The sequence below is a fragment of the Podarcis bocagei genome (genome assembly GCF_964188305.1).
Source record: "Podarcis bocagei genome assembly, chromosome: 7".
Classification (NCBI taxonomy): Eukaryota; Metazoa; Chordata; class Lepidosauria; order Squamata; family Lacertidae; genus Podarcis; species Podarcis bocagei.
In genome coordinates, this window is record NC_138132.1 from 91,955,032 (window position 1) to 91,979,692 (window position 24,661).

Below are 24,661 nucleotides of genomic sequence, written 5' to 3' on the forward strand. Positions count from 1 at the left end.
TCCAATTTTCCCGATTAAGCTCTACTCACGGGTAGTTACTTTAGAGTCAAATTGTCCACAGGAAAAAGTCAACACTCTCCGACAACAGCTATGCGGCTTCGCTCCGTGAAAGAAGCAGATGATTCGAAGCACCACGCCGCTCACCCCACGTCGCTCCGGATCCACAAAACCGGGTTTCCCCGTGAGTGGGGGAGGCGCAAAAGGTGCCCGCCGAATCCCACGCTCACAGGCTTCTGTGATTTTTAACGGGTCTCCGCCTTCGCCGTGGCAGCCAGACCCAGATTTCCACGGAGCTGATTCCTCCCGGTCAGAGAATCCAGCCATTGCTGGAGGCGCCTCCAGCATAGCATAGAATCATAGAGTTGGAAGAGACCACAAGGGCCATCGAGTCCAACCCCCTGCCCCCGGAAGTCAGGAGCAGGTATAGGTTTTGATGCTGCCGGTGAGTTGTGTTACCTTCACTCCTCATATGTACAGCCTTCAAATCAAATCATGACCACCTCTTCCACTGCGCCTGTCTCCCCATGATTCAGACAAGCTGTTTGTTTTATCCCCCATCCCCCCTCTGTGAGCACCCTGCATGAAACTCTTCTTTGGTGGTTTGTTTGTTTTAAAAACCAAACAGCTTTTTTAACCCCAGTAAAACTGCTCTGAGAAGAGTGCTGGCACCAGGGCCTGCCAATCCACCCTGTACAAATCCAGTTTCCATTGCAGACTGGAAAAACAGGCTTCTCCTAAATTCAGTCTGGAGGAAGAGATTGGGACATGTGCCCAAAATGCAGTGGGCATGTTTTCATGCTGGGTCGACAGCTGGGAGTAGCTATGTCTGGATGCTCCGGGTGTTTTGCTTGACGCTTACCTTAAATATATCTCCAAGCACTGATGTCAAGGTGAGCTGCCAAGATGCTCCCTCGGGAAGGCTCTCGCTCTCAGTGTCTGCGGAGCCAGGAAGGTGTTCAGAAACCCTTGAGGCAAGAGGAACAAGGAGGAGGTCAGCAGGGGGAGACCAAGGGCAAACCTGGATGCTGTAGCGTCAGGCCTGGAGTCCCGAGGCTGAAGACCTTGGGAATGCCAAACTGAACAGCATCTGATCACGAGAAATGAAACCTCACTCTCTTATTTATCCACGCAACGAAAGCAGAACATTGTTTAAAATTTAGCATGGATAAAAAGATTGTTTATAAATGTATAACCTTTAATAAGTTTACAAAAGTATGAGATTAATGAACACATTAACACAGAACATTCACAGGAGAATCATAGGTACGTTATTATAACATTACATTATATACAGAACAGTTTCTTTCAAGCTCTTTTGCATGCAAACATCAATTATATCATTAAAATCCATAAGTCACAGTTTACCGTTCTCTATGCAGAGAATGCTTTGTTCAGAAAACTGATCTTGGGACATTGGTGACCATAGATCATTCTTTATCTTTTCTAGTCTAAAAAAATGATCATTCACCAGTACAGTTTGCAACCATTAAGCATGGGAACAATCTGAAAATTGTTTCCAAAGGTGAGAGCCGAGTGCAGGGTGCGGACCAAAGGTGGAAGAACTACGCCAAGAGGAGCATGATGTGTCCCACACCAGAGGTACTGCCCATCCCCCAACACAACATTTGGTAACAAATTGGGTGCCACTACTGATAACTTACTTGATAAAAGTGCTGCAGGTGTCAACACAAAATGGCTGGTCTTGGACAGCAAAAAAGAACAAAAGAACAGGTGACTATTCTCCATACCAGTGAGGACTGTCACAAAAAAGCACTGGTTGCAACTCTTTCTTTCCATGGGGACTGAGTAAACTCAACTGGACAGAGCTGGAATAACTGTGCTTTTTCAGACTCTCCCCCTCCTCTCCCCTCCCCACACAAAACCACTTGAGTCTGGCATGTTGCCAGCTGCTGTTTTGAGAAATAACTTCATTCTAACCCAGGGAGTGGAGGGCTTCCAACACACACTTTCATCATGGCAACGTAGAGCAAAAGGCGATTTCACACTCTGCTCCAGATTTCTGCTCAGCAAATCTAATTTGGGGGGGGGGACCTCACTTCTCAGCTCCCACCCTTCGTTCCCATTAGAAACCTTCAATTTCAAGGCTCAATTTCTCAGCCATCTCAGATTGCTCTGGGCTGAAACTGAACATGCAGGATCAGACGGCAGCTCTGATTCCACCCGCCTTTTATTCTCTTTTATTTATTTCTTCCTCTTCTTCATAACCGAAAGTGATTTTTTAAAAATGCCTCTTTTTATTATTAGAATGCTTTTAGCTCAAAAGTCTGACCTACATTGAAGACTGTATAATTTAATCAGGATGAAAGAAAGTTCTCCCGTTTCTTAATACCACATTTTTAACTCTTGCCATCCTGTTGATGAGAAATCTCATAAAAACAAGCACTCTTCTTGAATTTCCTTGGGGGGGGGGATAACACACAGCAGCACCATCTTTAACTCTTTCTTTATTCCAAAGCACAGGCATTTTCACACGAGGCTTAAATGTGTAGGCAATACGAATCTAAACTCAACTTTGGCTGAAAGGTAGAATCTGTCTGCCTGTGACATAGCCAAATTATCATTATGGAATTGGACTTCCCTATTTTCATCGGAGATATGTTGGAGGGTATGTAATAACAGGGAATCTTGCAAATTTGACATAAAAATGGCCCTCCACTTTCCTGTCTGCACCAGCCACATTCACGCAGTGACAATATAACTAGGGCTGCACAGTGTTTCTTATGCATACTCTGTGCGTCTAATTCTGGAATGTTCCCCAGCAACTCTTGTGTGATTGGTTAACTCTAGTCACATGGGAGGTATCTCATTATCCATTTTGTTTTGTGGGTGAGTGACTTGGCTGTAATGGTGGCATCTCCATGAACACGGAATAAGATGCAATAGAGGAGAGGAGTGCTCATGTTTCTGGATGAATGCATGTGAAGTTGATGCACAGAACTTGATGTTCTCCCAAAGAAGCAGGAAGGAGAATGGGGAAACCTCTCAGAAGGAGCTGCGTAGCCAAGCTGGGTCACGTGCAGAAGGCTGAGAGCAAGGACTGGAAAGAGAGAAAGACACCACTTGTTTGAATGTTTAAGGAAGAAGCTGTAATCTTCAACTAAGAAAAACCAAGCCCATGCTTGGATAAGCATGTGAATGTAAATACTTTGCATATATCTTCTTTAGCTATATGTTATACAGGTAAAAGCCTTTGAATAGTTTAACAAGTGTTTGGACACTGTTCTATTCTAATTTCAGAAAATAAAATTTCAAGATTTGGCTTCCTAGCTGCAATTTATCTACTCTGCCAACCATAACTGGAAAGACGTCTCTGTTTCATCACAGCATCCATGGCATCATCCAGCCCTTGACACAAGGGAGAATGGACTGCGAGTTGCAGGTTATGAAACTCCACACAGGGGACTTTTAGTGGCTCACAGCATAATTTGCGAGCTTTTTGGCAGAGAAAGTCTTGCTGCTCCGCCATGACCTCCCTGCCAATTTGGATACAGTAACAGAACTGGAGGCCCCTTGACTGTCCTCGGGTCCAGGTTTGGACCATTTTGACCGGATACTCCCTGCCAATGTGGACAGATTCCTCCGAGCTGGAAGGCCCACCACTTGCCCCCTTGACCCGTTCCTGTCCTGGCTGATTAGAGCGTGTCCAGACGAGGTACGGGTCTCCCTGGGTGATATCATTAATCAGTCCCTTGGCACGGGGACTTTCCTAGGGGAGTTGAAGGAAGCAGTGGTACATCTGCTCTTAAAGAAAACATCTGTAGATCCTTTAGATCTATCCAATTACCACCCAGTTTCAAATCTTCTGAACCTGGGTAAGGTAATTGCCGAACAGCTTGGCAGGTTTGTGGATGAGACATTGGCTCTGGATCCATTTCAGTCCAGCTTTCACCCTGGTTACGGGACCGAGACAGCTTTGGTCACCCTAACAGATTATCTCCGTAGACCCCTGGATCGAGGCGGGTCGGGACTGCTGATTCTCTTAGATCTGTCAGCAGCCTTCAACATGGTCAATCATGATCTTTTGGACCACCGTCTTGCCGACATGGGGATTCAGGGCACAGTCCAACAATGGCTGCGCTCCTTTATCTCAGGTCGGGGACAGAGGGTGGCGCTAGGGAAGGAGTTGCTGCCGCAGCACTCCTTGGTGTGTGGAGTCCTGCGGGGCACAATCCTTTCTCCGATGCTTTTCAATATCTTTATGCGCCCCCTTGTCCAGACTTTTCGGAGTTTTGGTTTGGGTTGTCATCAATATGCTGATGACACCCAGCTTAATCTGTTGATGGACGGCCACCCTGACTTGGCCCCAGACACACTGACCAGATGCTTGGAAGCTGTGGCTGGATGGCTGCGTGGGACCCGGTTGAAGTTAAACCCTTTGAAGACAGAGGTCCTTTGGCTAGGTCAGGATGACATGGGATTGGGGGGGGGCAACTCCCATCTCTTGCGGGGGATCAGTTAGTGCCAGCACCTTCTGTCAAGAGCTTGGGTGTAACCTTTGACGCCACCCTTTCCATGGAGGCGCAGGTTGCAGCCACAACAAAGGTGGCATTTTTTTCATCTCCGCCGTATTAAGCCTTTCTTGCCCTGATCTGGCCACAGTGATCCATGCGACAGTCACCTCCAGGCTTGATTATTGTAACTCGCCCTACGCGGGGCTGGCCTTGAAGCTGACCCAGAAACTCCAGCGGGTGCAGAATGCTGCGGCAAGGCTTCTTACTGGGTCCTTGCCATGGGTTCACATTCATCCAGTGCACTGGCTCCCAGTGGAGTACAGAGTCAGGTTTAAGGTGCTGGTTTTGACCTTTAAAGCCCTATATGGCCTAGGACCCACGTACCTATGGGACCGCCTCTCCTGGTATGCCCCACGGAGGGCCTTAAGGGCCACAAATGACAACACTTTGGAGGTCCCAAGTCGCAAGGTGGTTAGATTGGTCTCGACTAGGGCCTGGGCCTTTTCAGCAATGGCCCTGACTTGGTGGAACGCTCTGTCACAAGAGACTAGGACCCTGCGGGACTTGACATCTTTCCGCAGGGCCTGCAAGACAGAGCTGTTCTGTCTGGCCTTTGGTTTGGACTCAGTCTGACCCTTATGTTTCCCTCCCCTTAGGTTTTTATATATGGGCTACTTTTAAAATGAGGCTGCATTTTAAATTGCATTTTAACCTGTATTTTAAATTGGTTTCTTTCTATTATGTTATAATAATAATAATAATAATAATAATAATAATAATAATAATAATAATAATATCTTTATTGTCATTGCCCCCTCTCGGGGACAACGAAATTACTTGGCTGCTCCATCCACCCAGGTAGGGCACTCCACACAAAATCAAAACAACTATAAAAACACTAATTAAAACAATACAGTATAATACAGCAAGGAAGATTAGATGACTTTCAAAGTCCAGGCTTCCCATTCAGGGCCGAGATCGCTCTGGAGAAGAAGCTGTTCTTAAGACGGCTCGTTCTTGTCTTCATCATCCTGTATCTCCGTCCCGACGGCAGGAGCTCGAAGAGACAGTGACCAGGATGCGATGGATCTTTTACTATGTCCAGTGCCTTCCTATGGCACCTTGTGGCATAAATCTGCTCTAAGGTGGAGAGTGGGCAGCCAACAATGCTCTCTGCTGCCTTAACAACTCTGCACAACCCCAACCTGTCCCGGGTAGTACAGCTTCCGTACCACACACATAAGTCATAAGTGAGCACGCTCTCAATGGCACAGTGATAGAAGGCAAGCAGCAGTTTCTGCGGAAGATGGTTTTTCCTTAGAATTCTCAAAAAGTACAGTCTCTGCTGCGCCTTCTTCACAAGCCCCCTTGTGTTGACACTCCAGGACAGATCCTCTTGTAATTCAATGCCCAAAAATCTGAACGTTGTTACCCTCTCCACACAGACCCCATCAATCAAAAGTGGCTGGACATTGCTCTTCTGTCTCCTGAAGTCCACCACAAGCTCCTTTGTCTTCCTTGTATTTATGAGCAAGTTGTTAGCTCTGCACCACTCTGTCAGCCGCTCCACCTCATCTCTATAGTCCGTTTCACCCTCCCTTTCAGAGATGAGCCCAATCACGATTGTGTCATCTGCAAATTTGACAACCCTATTACTAGGGTGAGCAGCGACACAATCGTACGTGTAGAGAATATAAAGGAGCGGACTGAGTACGCATCCCTGTGGTGTTCCTGTGTTAGTCTTAAGCATACTAGAGGTATAAGGGCCCAACCGAACCCGCTGGGGGCGGTCTGACAAAAAGTCCAATATCCACCCACAAAGTGATAACGGAAGCCCCAGATCTTCCAGTTTAGACATCAGACGTTGTGGTAGAATGGTATTAAATGCCGAGCTGAAATCTAAAAAAAGCAGTCTGACATAACACCCCCCCCCCCCGCTGCTCCAAATGTGCAAGAACGGCATGGAGGGCAATCGCCACAGCGTCCTCTGTCGATCTTTTCATTTTATAAGCAAATTGGAATGTGTCCAGTCCCTCTGGTAGGCACTGGTGTTTGCTGCCCTGAGCCTGGCTTTTTTTATTAATTATTATTATTATTATTATTATTATTATTATTATTATTATTATTAATCCTAACAATGTCTACTTACAAAAAGGGAAAGGTAGTTAGGATTGCAGCCCCAAACTTGATTTTTCAGGTATGCGAGTCAGTCAAATCTTTTAAGAGAACACAGTATTTTACCCGTCCCTCATGATAACAAAACAGGATTTTTCATTTCAGTTTAATATTTATTTCCCCATTTTTCTTTCTATAGAAACCAAATGCAAGCAAAACAACCTTATCAAAAACAGCAATATAAACCATTCAACAAATGGACGAACCCCATGAACGCTTCCTCGGCTGCTGGATTTTCCATTCCAGAGCAGCGTGTTCCCCACACATCCTCTGCTCAAATTGCTTAAAAGCAAACAAACACAAACATTCCCACAGAGGTAAATGTTATGTTGCTACAGCCTTTGAAAGGACCTCAGCTATCTCTGCTCATGTAAATAAGTGGAAAGGTGTGAAGGGAATCAGAGCCTTGTGTGTTATGCTCATTCAGCCATGGGATTGCAGTTCTCCAGAAGCTCAGCTAAGGCCCCGTGACAGCTGCTAGGTTCTCCCCTCCCAGAGCTATCAAGAGCTAAAGGAGCAAAGGGGAGAATAAGACATGGCATGAGCCCTTGGCTGCGATGTAAAAACAGCTCAATTCACTCTTGCTCAGGTGCAAAGTGATCAGGTGATGGTGGAGGAGGAGGAGGAGGAGGATTGGTGCAGAGCAAATCACAAAGGCCAAACACAGCAGGAGGGGACCTGGCATCCTGCCCAGGCGCTGGCAACAATAGAGCCTTAACAAAGCAAACCCGCCTGTTAATCCCGTGGGTGGGAAGCCTCTGGACTGCCAGGCAGTGGAAGTTACACCTGGCTCTGCGCAGAGGCTTTAATCTCCCCCAGTTTGAGAGAATGGAGCAGAGAGGCTACCACTGGGCCCAAGGTCAAGGGTTTGGAAAGGGTCACAAGACGTCTAGTTCAAAGGGGGGAATTATGCACTCAATAGGTTATCAAGGACACACACACAAAAGCAATCAGAGGGAAGAAGATGATGGGGAAAACAGCTTGCCGAGAACAGAAATTCTTCCTACTGAACAGTGGAAAATGTGGCCTCAGATTCTCAGTCACTTTTAAGAGCTGGGCTGGAGCAAGTCAGTTTTGCCACTTGAGGCAAAGGACAAGATGGAGACCCCGATGTTCTATGTACAGAAGCCAGATGGCCTGGCAGTTGAATCTTATTTCATGATATTTGAATGCAATAGGGTTCTCTATCACATCTGAGGGCAGCATCATTACCCTATATTGTTTTGTGGCTTGGCCCTCCCCCCTGGCTAGTTATCAGAGTGCAGAACAGGCACATAGCATACATAGCTCTCTCTCACACACAAAAAGAGCACAGCCATGGGGTTGCCACGGCTGCCCTCCCAGCGTCTGCCACCCAAAACTAATGGCAGAGTCAGCCCTGTCCAAATGTCTTGCTACTCCTCCACTGCCCGGAGATGGAAGGACCAGCGTCTGGGCTGATGTCAAGCTTCAGAGGCACATGGCAAGCGTTAGGCAAAGGTGAAGTCATCACCTGAGATGACGGATTTCGCCTACTTGTCAGAGTAGCAGAACTCCCTGGAGGCACCATTAGGAACTGAGGGGTGGGGGGAGAGAAATTCAGGACAGTTTGAATTCCACTGTGATGTGAAAATACCTAATTTGCACTTTCCCAAATAATATGTGAACTGAAACCAGTCTTTGAAACTCCCATTATTCTAGGCACATTTTGTGACAGGAAATTTCGTTAGCGCAAGTAGTTTCTGAGCTCTGGGTACAGTACTGCGCCTAAGATTTCAGATTAAAACTGCAGAGTGGAAGGAAAGGAGGACCTTTTTCTGCCTGCCCACTTCCAGCTACTCTCTGAAGATTGAAGAAGAGACCCTCTTAAAAATATTGGGGGGGCAGGGTAAGGACTAGACCATGTGAAAATGAACATAATATTTTAGCTGCAGTTCATTCACTTCCAGTTTTGTATTCTAAAAAAATCGTGCCTAGACATTCTGTTGTTGCGCCCATAACATTGATTTAAGGTGCCTTTTAGCTCCTAGCTTTCATATCTCAGTTTCTAACATTGACTGCAACACAGCCGTCCTTTGACATTTGCATTTCTCCCAATGCTGTGATGCTGCAAAGACGTGTGTGCAAGGGGCAAGTGTGCCCTTCACAGTTTGGGACCAGTTCACCTGCAAGACGGCTTTACCCCCCATAAATATTCACTTGCCCTTGTTGATCTGCGGAGCTGGCACAGTTACAAACACAGTCCTAAAACTCATTCTGCATTTGTAAGAACACATTCTTTGAGTGTGACAGCTCCCACAGTCTGGAACTCCCTGCCTAGTGATGCCAGGCAGGCTCCATTTGCCACCTGCTCAGAACATTTTTATGTAGGCAGATCTACCTAATGTTGACTTGTGTTTAGCTTTTTTTTTTTTAATTATTTTGAATGTTTTAAACAGCTGTCTTAACTGTTTTTATTGATAATTTTATTGCTTGATTCTTTTTGTAAACAGCTTTCTGAGGGTGTTTTTTCTAAAAGCAAGTGTTACATAAATGTTATGAAATAAATAAAATAAATATATGAAAATAACATAGAGCAATGCTTTGCAAAAATGGATGGATTAGTCAAAACTGCACACAAAAATATGAACATTAGAATAAATTTGTTCTAAAATGCTGATGAATATTCATTAGGACTTTTTAAAAATGGCAAATCAGAAACTGGTGAAGAAATATGGAGAACTGATCTCAAACTGTAAAAAGCAGCAACAGAGAGAAATGGACAGATTCGTCCCTCCCAGGCTGCAATGCCCCGCAAGGTCCTCCTGAACAAGCCCCAGGAAATGAAGTGGAGCTAAGGAAGGGCAAGGTGCTCCTGCTCATGCCTCTCGGTGGGACTCGCACAAAACTTGGATTTTTTTAAAATCTCAAGTGCCAAAATGTCTCAGTCCAATCCTGTGGCCCTATTCCTTGGGTGCTATTTCCTGAATTTCTGTTTCTGTGGTAGGGGGCAACCCTGGGGTGTGAAATGTCCAACTGATCTCACATAAGACACTATAAGAAGAATGTGGCAAATAGGAGACAGCAGTTATGTGTAAAGGGGATTAAAGGATCCTTACACAACAAATTCACTTTTTAAAAAAATTTTAACCCTTTGAAGTGAGAAGAGAAATGCATTGAAAAGTTTAGGATTGATGAGGAAGCTGTGGAAATATACCCTGCAAGCAAATCAGGATGAATTATGTTGTATAACTCATTGGTCTTCCGCTGGTGGGTCAGTACTGACTAGTGAGTAAGAAAGATTAGGAAATGGGTTCTCCAATGCATGTTTGGATTAAAAGTGGGTCCTGGGACCCACTATTCCACCACGCAACACAAAACCTCTAGATAAAAACCTGCCAAGCCAAATGGCTAGCAGACTTCTACAAAAACAACAAACCCATATCAACACAAGAAATACAAGACAAACTAGGGTGTACCCCTGGCTAACACACTACCAAATTACATGCCCTCTTTAAATAACTCAGTAGTAAAATCAGCAGCAACTAGGCTCTTGACAACCTTCAAAACCCTCCTCCTAACAACAAAGAGATATGGCAAAGGGATGATATCCACAATATACAAAATACTGCTCTAAAACCCCATTAGACGTAATCAAAAAACAATGGGAGGACAACATTGGCTATTAGATTACCCCACCCAGTGGACCAGGGTGTGGTCTAAACCCCTCTTTAAATCCATAACAGCAAAAAGAAATGACTTATCAGTGAAAAGAAAAGAACTCACTCTGATACTCACTTACAGATGGTACCTAACACCATGGAAACTAGTGCTAGTACGCCCAGGAACCTCACCAAAATGCTGGAGAGGATGCACCGCCACAGGCACATACCTTCACATGAAATTCATGAACCAAGAACCTATACATTGACCACTAATAATGAAACATATGTTGTAAATATTTTTCCACATTAATATGCTATTTTTGTGATACACAAATGACATGAGAAAACTTGGTATACTTATTTGTGAAACGTTATTCTTGTTCATAAAACCAAATAAATAAATAAATAAGTGGATCCTGGGTCTGAAAAGGTTGAAGACACCTCATGTACCTGCCCTGTAAAGAACAAAAGCTCCACCAGCTTTGACTGATGTGCTTGACATTTCTAACTTGTTTTCCTGCAATACTGTGCTTTTAGTTGGTAACGCAGCTTGCGATATTTATATATGAAAGTGTAGATTATAAACATTAAAATAAATAAGTAGCTATCTGCTATCATCTAACCACGATGAAAGCAAGGTGCAAGCAACTCAGGATGCTGCCTGGAAGGCCCCTCTCTTGGCAAAAGGGCTATTTGCCTCCCTCCAGCCTTCTAGAAAGGGGACCAAGCTCATCGACTCGTGAGCCACCAAGCGTACCCTCTCCTGGGAAGGGCCCTGGGCTGCAGCTGGGACTGCACTCAGTCTGGGCAGCAAACTTCCCTCCTGGTTGCATGTGACAAGGCCAGAAACATCTGGCCCACCTTGCAACGTGGTTGCTCAGCACAGCTTTCCAGCACCTGCAAGCACTCTGTTTCTCCTCCCCACCCTGGCTTTGTGGCTGCCTTTATGAACCTGGCTATCTTCTCTTTCCAGACTCCCATCATTTACTTGCTTCTTTGCTTCCCGGCCTGTTAATTACAGGCCTGATGTGGGCGAACAGAATAGAGGGAGGGGGTGTTATTTAGATGTATAACTGCTTTTGTTTCCTTCCCCCTGCCAGACTTTGGAAACTGGAAGAGGTGAGTTAAAAGAGGAAGATTTATACCAGGATCCTCTCCCTGCGGCTCACCACCAGGATTTATAACCCGCTCTGGTTCAAACTATGTTCAGGAACTGGTGGCTCATAAAAGTGAAGGATTGAGAGGTGCCAGCTGGGGCCAGGTGGCAGCAGATGCCGGGAAAGACACCCCCCCAGCCCTGACGGTGTGCCTCCTGGCCTCCAGCCATCACCTTATTGCAGCTCTGGGCGTCCCACACATGGAGCTTTCTCAGTCCCTCTCAGTTCTTAATTTCAGCTCTCAGGCACTAACAGCTGCACTGAGTCAATGCTCGGCTCAGGGTCTCACAGCAGGGTTCCAAGGTACACAGCTAGGCATAAGCTAAGACACCGTTGTCCCAACACTTGACATGCCCTCTGAGATGGGTGGGCATGGCTGTCATCCCAAGGCCTGAGACTGGGCAATAAAGAGAGTGCTCCTGGGAGGAGGCTGGGTCTGCTCAGCCCAGTTGCCATTGCATCCTTGGCAATGGAGGCAGAGACAATATGGCTGGCTCACTGTCCAATCTGGTCTCAGGGGAGCACTTCACTGATGAGCGGTGGTGTTGAAGTCATGCTGCTGCCACATTGGAAACATCCAATAACACGGAGGTGAGACTGAGAGTCCTAGAACTACACCTACAAGGAGCCAGGACAGCCACAGCTGAGGAGCATGTGGCCCCTGACAAGTTCTTGGACTTGAACTCACACCACAATGGTCAATTGTTGGGAATGACAGGAATTGTGTTACACAAATCAAAACACACCTGTCCTCCTAAATTCACTCTGAATTGTGCAATGCAGTTCTCCAACCCAAAAATGTGTACAAAGACTCCCCTTATATAAGAGAAAGTGTGCACAAAATGCACATATTGGCAAAAATAGCATGCACTATAATTAGGAGAGATGCACACAAAAATATGCACAAATTTTCATATTTATTTTTTTTGCAAAGTGATGTGGAAATGGGATGGACTGAATTTACAATTGGAAAAATGAGAAAGTGATAGAAACCAAATTTTGCAGGTTTATCCATCCCTAGTTTTTAGACCCAAAGTTCTGTCATTATGTCAACTTCTGTTCTGGGTCAGAGCAGAATCCAATACATCCATCAGACTGGAAAAAGCCAACACTTTCTTTTTCTAGTCCTCATGGATGTGCAGATAAATCAGGGAGAAGGCTTAAAACTCAAATGTGAAAGTCATTACAGCACTTGTGCTATTTCTTCCCTGTACACCAGGCTCATCCCAACTTGCCTCTGCTGCTCCACTGCCAACCTGCTCTGGGCTGCTCTCCATTGCTCTAGGGGTGTGTGGATATGAAACAACAAGTTGGGTGCTTAGTGAGGCAATCTCAGCATTGCTTTGCCCAATGCCAAACCCATCCACAACAACACACACCAATCTGCTTGTATAAAGAAAGGCCTTTTTCATGCTCACTGGACTGGTGCTGATAGGCAATGTAGTCCAAAACATCTAGAGTGAACCAAGTTGAGAAAGGCTGGTCTAGATGTAGTAACTGGGCAAGAATACCTCACGTAGGACAACATCACATAAAATGTTATGTAATAAATGTAGGGGTTACTCGTGCGCAAGTTGGTGCCACTCCTGGCTAGTTTGCCTTGTTAAACCTTTTCTGTCTGGACAGCCCTACACTTCGAGGCTGTTCAGTCGCTGGCAGAATCCGTCAGTGGGCGTTTCTTAAACCTTTTCCAGCATAAAAGTTGTTTGACTCCAAGTCTCCTCCTACTCTCCCTGCGCGGAAGTCTTCTGTGCAGGGAGGGCGTGGGTAGCGGAGGACCCGTGCTCTCCTCGCTGATCTCCGGCGATGAGTCCTGGAGACCCCTCGCTGATTCCCCCATCTGCCCCCCTTTATCCCTGGTGTTATGCTGATTTCCTTCCCCAGCTGGTGAGCCGCCTCTCCCCCTGCTGGGCCCTTCTCCAGCATCGTTTGAGAGCCTCGCCTCCGCCTCTGGCTCCGATGTCAGTTCCCTGACACGTTACTACTACTGTCTGGTTTAGCCGGCCAGTCAAAGCTGTTTCCCGGGGTGTGGCTGCTGTTGCCTGCTGACAGATTCTAGGAGCCACAGGTGAGAGCTGGGAGCAGGATGAGGGCCAAAGGTGGACAAACTTTCCCTGAAGGAGCACAATGTTCCCCCCCCACCAAAGGTACTACCCTCCCCTAACACCCCATAAACTCTAAATCAGGCGAGGGTAGCTGATGGGTCCCAAACCCTCAGTGAGTTAGGGACTTTCCCTGCATGCGAAGACAGGCTCTGGCGGGTTGAATGGAGGAGACCAAGAGTGATTCCAATGGTCAAGAAGAACTGAAAGTCATTTGGCAGTGGCATTGCTCCCCATAATTTACACATGTGTTTATTTGTTCCACTTTCCCTCTCTGATTAAACAGTTTCTACAGGTTAGAAAATACAAAATCCAGCACATCTTGTTTACCAGCAGCAAAAGCAAGATTAGCACATACTATAGGCAATGATCCCTGTTTCAAATTACTTCCGACTCTGAAAAACAGCCATCTGTTTCTAGGCTTTGCCTTTCTTCAAAGATAGCAAACAGAATGTACAATTCCCAGGGTCCTCTGACTGGGAGTCATTACTATTAGACAGGTTAAAATTGGCTTAACTTTCTTGTTATATCATCCACCCAAGGCTTCTGCGCTGAGCAAGCAGCACAGAAATGTCCTGAAGCAGGAACCTATTGGTACTCTTCCCAGGGACCAAATGTAGCTGCAGCATTAATTGTCTCATGGTCATAATGTCTCACAGGAAACAATCTGCAAAGCTGTACATTATTGCTTTAGAAGCAGAGACAAAAATCCAGGGCTCATCACCTCCAAAATTTTGAAGGCATCCAAACCAGCACATGGGGATGAAGGTTCAATTTGCTCATCTGATGGTCTTACTTTCTCACCTATCTACTTATTTTCACATATTACATTTATATCTCCCAAGGATTTACAGGAAGTTTCTCTGATCCTGGCCAGGCTTACAGCTTACATCAGCCACCTCAGACCATTCACTCGGTCCTGCGTCAAAAGGGACGCGTCAGTGCAGCCCCAGTCCTCTGTGTCTACTGGTTCCAAGGATGAGAGAGCTGCTGCTGCTGCTGCTGCTGCTGCTCCAGTGACTTGAAAAGTTACATGAATATAGGAAGTAGCCTTATACCAAGTCAGACAATGTGATCCATCTTAGCAGTGCCGTCTGTATTGTCTTGACCGACTGGCAGCAAATCCCCGGAGGTTCAGAGAGGAAGACATTCCCAGTCCAACCTGGAGATGCTAAGGATTGGATCTGGGACCTTCTTCATGCAAGGCAGTTGCTCTACCACAATGGCCCTTCCCCAAAGTTCTTTAGAAGTTCAAAAAGAGTTCAAGCATGGTCCACAAAAATAAACTTAACTCACTTTATGTCTTTAGGTCTGAATTCTGGCTGAACAAGCCCAGGAAGGTACAAGGCAGATGTGCAGGCTCCCAAATTGTAGAAGGCTTGTGTGATGTCCTTCAGCATTGGGCACCAAAGATCTGGGATCTTGTCTGCTAATAAGAGAAAAAGAGTTTGAGTGTATCTGTCTATTTGGGGTTCTTTCAATTTCTTGTTTCTTCATTTTTTCTTGTAATATAGACTTCTATTCACTTTGCCTAATATGCACATTTTTGCTAAGCAATTTTCCCTAATAGAATATGTTTTTGTATTTTATTTTCGCGAATATATGTATTTTAATGCACACCTTACCCCAGTATATGAATTTTTGAATACATTATGTGGCTGGAGAACTTCGCTGAAGGAGTGGCCGTGTTTCTGTTCATGTATTGCTTCATAAAGTGCTCACTTTTAAATAGGAACCTCTGGGCTCATCTACACTTCCACTTGCCCCATGCCTAGAAAGCAGTTTTCTGATTGTCCCATGCTTTCTAGACACTGGTTTTACCTCTTTGCCCCACTGTTTTCTGCTGAAAAAACGCACTTTGGCGCTAAATCAGAACAAATGTCAGTCCATAAAAAACCTGTCTGCTGTTTGTTCCAATTCTGAGCTAAACTGTGGGTTTTCTCAGGGGAAAGTAGCAGGGCAAATGAAGGCATAGATTCACCCAGAATCCAATTACATTAGGTGTCCAGTTGCAGAGCACAGGAACAGATCCTTGTCCCTTCTCCAATGAGAAAGAAATACAGTGGTACCTCGGGTTAAGTACTTAATTCGTTCCGGAGGTCTGTACTTAACCTGAAATTGTTCTTAACCTGAAGCACCACTTTAGCTAATGGGGCCTCCTCCTGCTGCCGCGTCGCCGGAGCACGATTTCTGTTCTCATCCTGAAGCAAAGTTCTTAACCTGAAGCACTATTTATGGGTTAGTGGAGTCTGTAGCCTGAAGCGTATGTAACCTGAGGTACCAATGTATCAGAACCTTTTACTGATCTGGAGCATTTTGGTCTGGAAAATGAATAAGCATCATCTCCTCCTGCAGTTTCAAGCAGCAAGCTTGGAGGGGAAGACGTTCCTTGCCACTTGCTTCTCCTTGCCTCATGGGGGAGGAGTGCTGCAGGAGTCAGCACCTTTATAAGCGCACATCCACAATACAAACTTATATTAGCTCTATGTTAGTTTAACTTTCATAGCTTCTCTCTATTGAGGGTAGTAGCTTTTTGGGTTAGATATCCACAGATTTAAAGCCCCTAGGTTTCTGGCAGTGGGGGACTTTTCCCACAATAAATTTGAGCAGCGCACACACTGTACCTTTAAAGCACCTTCAAAGCACATTCTCCCCCTCGAAGAATTCTGATTTGGCCCTCTTTTTTGTTAATTCATTAAATATGCACAATGCCCTTCATCTGAAGAAGGTGGTTCACAACATAACAAAAGAACAAACAAAAGCAAACCAATAACCCATAAACACACTGAAAGGGTCGCAGAATGCCCAACCAAAGCCCTGGTTACAGAGAAACGTAATTGCCTGGCGCCTGGAAATATGTAATGAAGGTGCCAGGTGAAACTCTCTGGGGAAAGCATCCCACAGACGCTCTGAGTGGCCTCTTGGTACCCACATCATCTTGCATGTTTTTGACATGCCAAGCAGCGGCGGAGTATATGCTACTGCCACCCAGGGCAGGCAAGCGGAGGGAGCCCACTCAGCCGCACCAGCCCAGCCGTCGCCACTGCTTCAAGGGCCCACTCGGGCCATCCTGCACAGCTTTGCCAGGTGCTGGAGGCCAGGGCAGGAGAGAGGCGGCAACACTGCTGCTGCCTCTCCTCTGCCAGGTCAGGCCTGCCCCGGGAATGGCTGCCCCGGGAATGGAGCTGTGGCTGGTGGGGTGTTGGGCCACTGCACGAAGCAGCTGTCTCCGCAGCTCTCTCTCGTGCCAGAGCCAGGCCTCAGAGACCCGGCTGGGTTTGGCTTCCCTCCCTGTGGCTCTGGCTACGATGAGGGGCCTCTCATGGAGGCACCTCGTCACACCTGGGGCCACAGCCCCCCCTGCTACACCACTGATGCCATGGTTGGGAGGACTATGCTACAACCACCCACAAGTGACCAGAAAATTTGTAAGCATTACAGCAATTTTATATGCTCCTCTCACTCGGACTAAGAATTTGTTACCTTTGTCCCAAAAGAAACCAGAACTGCTGCCTGCCTGCCTGATGGATGAAGGAACAAGAGAGGCTGTCTGTTGCTCACTCACGGCCTTCTGAAAGCAGGCCTTGCCCCCACCCCAAGGCCAAGTGTGGTCGCCATTCTGCTGCCCCCCCCCCAGCCACTTGGTTTAACAACCTCAGCTAGAAAGGCCAGAAGACCCCCACCCAAATCCCAGAGCGCTGAGGCCCCTTCCCTTCCGGTGTCTAAGCAGTTAAGCAAGCAGGCTGCTCAGGGTGACTCAAGCCCTCATAGCACATAATTGCCTGAGGGAAACAAATCTTTACCATCAGACAAACCACTGCCTTTCTTTGTTGCAGGCATTTGCAGCTGGTGGGTTCCCCCTCCACCCCAGCCCTTGTTTCTTCGCCAGCTTAACAGATCCTCTAATTACCACGTAGGATGGGAGGAGGGAAACTGCCGCTTTTAGGAGCTGGGTGGCAAATTCCCTCCCTCACTATTCCCTCTTCACCTCACAATTACCTGACGCCTGGCTGGGCCATATCCTGAGCAATTTAGTTGCTGGGGGTGGGAAGAGTCTTTGGCTGGGGCAGGGTAGGGCGCAAGAGCAGCAACAAACTGCTGTGCATCTGGAAGGGATATGGAGGGTGGGGGGCAGAGCGGCATCACACATGCAAGAGCGCTAGGAGTGAGAGAAATGAACAAGGGACGGAGCCAGATGTGCACAACGACCGACCGTCTCTGAGCTGTGGGCCTCCTGGGCAGATGCTGGCTGGGAAGCTGGTGCTGCAAGGTTAGCAATATTGGGTCTGGGGAGGGGGCCAGGAGTCCAGGGACTGTTTACCACTGAATCAGAACAAACATCAATCTGCAGAAAACCCAATTCACTTTTTTTTACAGTTCAGCAGTAAACAGCGGATTTTTCTGAGGAAAGCAACAGAGCAAACGAAAAACCTCTTGGACCCATGCCTAAAAAGCACAAGATGAATGGGAGTGTGGATGAGCCCTAATATAGGCTTATCTGCAACAATATTTGTCTGAAATCTTAACAACCACTAAAATACATCCCCAATTTGCCTGAGGTCTTTGCATCCTCATGGAAGCCTACACTGCTACCCACATGGGTGGTTCCGAGCCGGAGCCGACTGTCTCTAATAACTTCCCCAGCTGTGCTAAGCCATTAGTTCCTGAATGTTTATTGCTGGTGTTCTCCACTCTGTGCAAGAGTGATAGCCCCACGGTGAAGCTCATGAAAGCCAGAAAAGTCAAGTCTGGTAAACATGCCCACTCCCCCGTAGCTTATGCTACAATGAGAAAAAGCTGCTTTCCTGAAACCCGAGAACGGATGCAGGAAACGAAGAAAGTTCCTTCTCCCTCTGATAAAGCCATTATATCCCCGGATCTCTTGGCTACTTTCACATCTGTTGGGTGAGTCCCATCACTTGACGCCTGCCCACATGCTCCTCAGCAGAGAGGGCAACCTCCCTGAGGAGCTGAGCAGGAGGCGGACGCTCACGGCATCTGAGACAGCTCCTTCCGTCTCAAAACTGACGTGGGAAAACTCCTGAGCACAGCCATGCGCTTCTCTGCAGGGCTTCTCCAAGAGAATGCATTGGTGGATTGTGGCCTCTAGCTCCGGCTTGTCTCATGTTCTCCTACTCTGGGCACTTCTCCAAACTTGAGCCTCATAGGAAAGCCGCTCCGCTATGGACACGGCATTGAGATGGAGGAAATGCCTCTTTTCATCTCAAAAAAATTCATGGGGCTTCCACACAATGGTTTTGTTTCCACAAAGATAATTATTTCCTGTACCCCTGATGGCTGCAAATTCCCCATTCCCATTCAAAATAAATAAATAAAATTAAAAAATTGCCCAGTAGCACCTTAGAGACCAACTAAGTTGGTTCTGGGTATAAGCTTTCATGTGCATGCACACTTCTTCATATACATGAAAAGCTTATACCCAGAACAAACTTAGTTGGTCTCTAAGATGCTACTGGGCAATTTTTTACTTTTTAAATTTATTTTGACTGCGTCAGACCAACACGGCCACTTCCCTGAATCCCCATTCCCTTGGAACTGAAAGGGCCTCACTGCAGGAGGAGGCATGCACAGAGCAGAAACACACACACACTCCAAAGAGAAGACCCCCCCCCAAAAAAAACCTGTTTGTGTAGTGCGGGGGGAGGGGAGCTCGGGCACAAGGCCAAATGCAGCCCACTAGGTTTCTCTGTCTGGCCCTTGGAAAACTACCCAGCCAAAGGCGCACCTAGGAGTTGGTGAAACCAGTCCCCACGGGGGGGGGGGGGGCAGGCCCAGGCAGGGAGGGGGCACAAAAATCACCTCTCAGACTATGAAGTGTATGGTGTATATGTCTTTGGCAATGAGCTACTCCTGTCGAGATCAAATGCCGGATACGTTTCCTGTCGGTCTTGCTCCGCTTTTCACCTTCCTCCTCCCCTCACCATCACTCTGGATGCTTTGAGTACTTGGGCTACGTAAAATGCAGTAATGTGGCTATTGTGATAAAGTGATGGGAGGGCGGGAGAGGATGCCAATACAGCTCCTTGTCAAAGGCGCAAGGGACCCTAAATTTGCTTCTCTACCCAGCCAAAAATACCCCTGAGCATTTTTGCCTGACTGGAAAGTGTCTTCAAACTCTGCTAAAGCGTCTTTCTTCCTTGGATGATGGAAAGAGGACAGTGTGTCTGTATGTAGAAACCAGCCTACTGTGCAATGTATATTCATTGCTCCACCCCCTCTTTCTCTGGCTCCAAGACTGGCAAGGGGCCACTGGAAGGCTGCCCAGAAGCTGGAAAAGGTTCCCCCACTGCTGGCATTGTCCACGGTCACACAGCAGCTTTGGATGTGACGTTGATGCTGCGATGACTTGCTCACCTACAACTGTCTGTCATTCATATATTTCCCGTCTCTCCCACCTGAGAGACGGCCACGCTCCTGATGCATGGGCATATCCTAGGCAGAGGAGATGGGAAACTTTGGTTCTGAAATAGACGGTGTGTGATCCACTTGTATTTCCTGTTCTCAGGGATTTCCTAAAAATCCACAAGCAACACAAAGAGCACTTGGGAGCCTATATATAACCCATGGGCAACCATATGTTTGCACTCACTTATTTCAAAATTCTTACCAGTGGAGCAAAAGCAGTCGCCACAGAGCCTCTGTCCTCCTTCCTTCCTAGGACCTCATCATTCAGCCCCACCACCTGAGTGTCGTCTGGTCCGCACATGCTGAAGAAGGACGTGGCTTCTGCTTTTTGTTGTCTCATCCATCTGACCCTCCCCCTGCCCTCCCCTTCTCTTTCCCCACTCAGCATTCAGCCTCTGACCTTGCCCAGTCCTCTTCCAAACCCATTCATGTTCCTTGCTCCATGGCCTCCCTCCTGCTGGTTCACACTAGATGCTCCCTTTCCTCTTCCTGCTCTGACTCATTTACTCTCCTGGCTCATGCATGTCAGAACGTGTGTGCGCCATTGGCCTGGCGGCATCAGTGGGAAGGGGAGTGTGCTCTGCAGTGGCTTCGGAGACTTGCATCCAGGCTCTGTGACAGCTGGCAGGCTGCCTGTCATGGGTGGCCCGGAGCAAGCCTCTTGCACCAGAGCAGCTTCCCCTTTCCACCAGCTGTGCACTGCAGAGAGCTGGAAGAGAGAGTGAGCCAATGGGGAGAGGGGAAAGAAAGAAGGAAAGGAGGAGAGGAGTCACAGCCATGCCATGCATTTAAAGCACAGGGCTTCCCCCAAATAATCCTGGGAACTCAGTGCCCTTATAACAAATGACAGTTCCCTTGGGGGAAGCCCTGTGCTTTAAATGCCTGGCATGGGTGTCAATGTGACCAAAGAACAGGAAGAGAGGATTTGCGTGCATTATAGGGAGGCAGAAGGAGTATTATATATTGCTATAGATTCCGGGGAGACCCCACACCTAAACCCTGGATGGAAATTAATAAATGGAAGGGTTTTGATGAATTGGGATATGAATGAAAGTACAAGCCATAGGAGCCAACTCTTAGGGCCTGAGGTCCCTTTGCCCCCCCCCCCAAATATTTGAGGGGGCCGGTCCTCCAAAAGTTGATGGGCATTGCCATTCAAATGGTGTCTGTGCACCACGTCATGTGCGGGAGGACAGGACTTACTTGCCCCCAAAATATTTTAGTCAGGTTGGCACCCTGGTATAAGCTGGGCTGACTTAACATGACAAAAGGAGTTGATGGGCATCTGAGAGGAATCCTTTGGCCTGGGGAGTCAGATGGTGCCAAGGTGATGGGATGTATGTTTGAAGTGACAGGAAGAGAGTTTTAGCAAGGTGTTCTGGGAAGAAGTGGGGGAGAACAAGGTCTGGGATCCATCTTGGACAGGCTGGCTGAAGGCTGGCTGGGAGAGATGCCCGGGACAGCTGCACGGCTATAGGGGACAACTCCTCTTGAAATGACCAAGCTGTAAGATCTGGACTCTCTCCATGCAGACGGGAGGTGTAAATAGGTGAATAAGCCATAGTTCTTAAATCTACAACAGTCTCTGCCACTTCTTCAAATCTCCAGAGGAGCACAGACCCTATGAGAGTGCCCAGGACCCCCTGGAATCTCACCAACACCTGGCAGAGAGTAGGGTTGGCACCCAACTTTCGGAACAATATGAAGGAAGCAGAGGCTATGGTAGTCAGACTTATTGGGAACCTATGAGGCAGTGTCTCTGTGTGTGACTAACAGGCAAATGGGATTACTCTAGTCCAGGGGTCAGCAAAATTTTTCAGCAGGGAAAGGTGTGTGATAGATAGATAGATGATAGATCTTGTTGAAGACCAGACTATATTCTGGAAAAAATATATATGAATGAATTCCTATGCCCCACAAATAACCCAGAGATGCATTTTAAATAAAAGCACACATTCTACTCATGTAAAAGCATGCTGATTCCCAGACCGTTCGCGGGCTGGATTTAGAAGGCGATTGGGCCTGATCCGGCCCCCAGGCCTTAGTTTGCCTACCCATGCTCTAGTCCTCCACCCTCTCTTCCCAAAGTGATCATCCCATATATACGGTAACTAGCTGCTGATCAGAGACAAGTCAATTTGGAAAAACAGCAGCAGCCAAATACTTGGCCTCTGGCTTTGAGAGCAATTGTATTTGCTTGTTTTTAATGTCCTCAGTAGCTACATATTCCCTGTGGTGCACTACCAATGTATTAGAGCAACCGACCAAGGATTTGCTTTTGAGAGGGTGGGGTGAGCACAACATGGTTGATCATCTAGGCAGGACTTGTTTTTCATTCCCGCTGGACTGCTTTGAGCTGCAGTATCCCAATGATATGAAGGTCTGCAAGGGGGTGAGGGACAGTGAGTCTGCGTAGCAGGATAAAGGCAGGTGAAGACAGATGCAACTTTCTCAGAGCAGAGGGCGAGTGGCATTGAATCCGAAGGGGCCTTTTTCTCTCCAGGGCTCCACTCTGGGGTGGAGGTGAGGGGGCACATTTTTTTGTCTTTTCAGAATGTGTAAATCTGAGGGAAAGACTGCTGTGGACAATATAAATCAGTTAGCTCCTATGGTGTACCTAACATACTGATTTCTGGAGCAATTTTGCAATTTCTTGCAGCTTTCGGTGCTGCTGTTTTTTAAAGCTAAGGCAAAGGATGAATGCATAAACATGCAAATGCAGTAATGACAATCATAGCAAATGGCTCACATGAGGTGCTGGCTGAGGGACAAGATGGATGGCGGAGGCAGCACGTGACTTGTAGCGATGCGCTTTTGAAAGGCAAGTGGCAAAGCCAGGCTCACACCGCAAGCCCACTGCTAAAATGTCATGTCTTTTTTCACCCCCAATGTGAGTCATAGGTGAGGCGCCACCATCGGTTACGTCCCTCTCTGCTCTGTTTGCTACACACCTGGCCACTCCGTAAGCAGCTGAAAAGAAGCACACTGAGCTGGAGGCTCTCTGCCACTTCCTGACGGCCCTGCACCAACCCTCTCCCCTGTGGACGGCAGCTGTCAGAGGCTGCCTGCACACAGAGACCTTCCCTTTGCAGAGGGCAAGTCCACCTCTGGTGTAGGCACAGCTGCAGCCAAGCAGTAGCTGTCAACGTTTCCCTTTTTTTAAGGGAAATTCCCTTATTCCGAATAGGATTCCTCGCCAGAAAAGGGAAAGGTTGACAGCTATGAGCAGTGGTGAACACCAGAACCCATTGTGGGGACCTTGAAGGAGAAGGGGAATTAAGTCCTGGCTTGGGCGAAAGCAGAAGAGCATTTGCTGGCCCAGGGGAGAGGGGATGGGGATGGGTGGCATCAGAGAGAACGGAAAGCAAGAGGAGGACGCTGTAAAGTTCTGTCACTTCCCAAACTAGCATGGCAACAAAAAAGGACAAAAAAGTTTGGCATTGCCCAGAGAGAACAGAATGAGGCAATAAACCAACCTCCCTAACCTGCTATTTTCCAGCTATTTTGGAATGCAACTCCTGTCAGCTCCAGCCACGTAACCCATGCAATATACCTTCTGCAGGCAAAAGTGCACGTCTGCACTGCAGATTAAAATCAGTTTTATAATCTTGTGTTCCTCCCTGCAAGGAATACTAGGTGCACAGGTGGGTCAGGGACTGATGAGAGAGAGTTCTGAGCACCTTTACAGAAAAGTACAATTCCAGGTCTGCTTGGGATGGAGAAAAATTGTCAAAAGAATGGCTCATATTTCCAAGTGCTGACATACTGATAGTTAGCTAGTTTGGGTCTTAAACTACTACAGCTGCCATGGCTTCCTCTCACTCCCTGCCATTTGGTAAGGGTGCAGAGAATACTCTTAATATCTCTCTAGACCCCAGGCCTCTCTACAAAGAACTATAACTCCCAGGGTTTCCAGCTGGGAGGGAAGTCTGTGGTGTGGGTGGCCTCCTGGGGCTTCCATGCAGAATGTTCTACATTAGAACCTAAGAAAAGTCTTGCGGGATCAGGCCCATGGCCCTTCTTGTCCAGGATCCTGTTCTCACCAGCGGCCAACCGGATGCCTCTGGGAAACTCACAAGCAGGATCTGAACACAAGAGCATCTCCCCTCCCTCCCCCGTGGTTTCCAGCAACTGGGGTTCAGAGCTGTGGCAGCAGAGCAGAGCCATTGTGGTTAGCAGCCCTTGATAGCCCTTTCATCCATGAATTTGTCCAGTCCTCTCTTAAAGCCATCCAATTTGGTGGCCATGACTGCCTCCTGTGGCAGGGAGTTCCATAGTTTGACACTGTGCTGTGTGAATAAGTTCTAGCAACCTAAAGCTTGCTGTGGGAGTTTCCATTGAAAGGGGTCATCCAATTGGCAGTGTCATTTGATCTCCCTTTACCATTCTGCAAACTCCAATTTTTAAAATGTAATTTAATTCCCTTGGCTCTATTCCTCCTGCACCCTTCCTGGGTTGTGCATCCCCAGTAAAGTGAGGTTATAGTTATGAATTAGCAAAACTCAGGGCTTCCCCATCTCTCCTGCACACTCCTCTGTCAATTTGTAAACCTTTACTTTTATGTTATTTATTTCTGGGCTGGCAGCGCACACCCTCATGTCTCAAAGCCAATGCTATAGCCCTCATTCAGCTCGGTTTAGTGGGGAAAGGAGGGGAGGGATAAAAAGCAGGTTGTTATTTACAAGTAGACCACTACTGGAGCTCGA

At 47.2% G+C, this 24,661-nt stretch overlaps 1 protein-coding gene across 5 annotated transcripts in view; it reads right to left on the minus strand.

Moving 5' to 3' along the window:
* Window positions 1–24,661, minus strand: part of FAM178B (family with sequence similarity 178 member B) — a 227,882-nt gene that overhangs the window by 113,281 nt on the left and 89,940 nt on the right. For 4 of the 5 annotated variants that reach the window (XR_014009894.1, XM_081200924.1, XM_081200921.1 and 1 more), the window contains 2 exons: window positions 14,826–14,958; window positions 860–965 (listed from right to left, as the gene is read on the minus strand). Coding sequence is in view for 4 of the 5 variants with exons in the window: in XM_081200924.1 (XP_081057050.1) it covers window positions 860–965; window positions 14,826–14,958 (239 nt within the window). In the remaining variant the exon portion in view is untranslated. The remainder of the gene's footprint in view (window positions 1–859; window positions 966–14,825; window positions 14,959–24,661) is intronic. The other variant, XM_081200923.1, reaches the window with a different exon arrangement.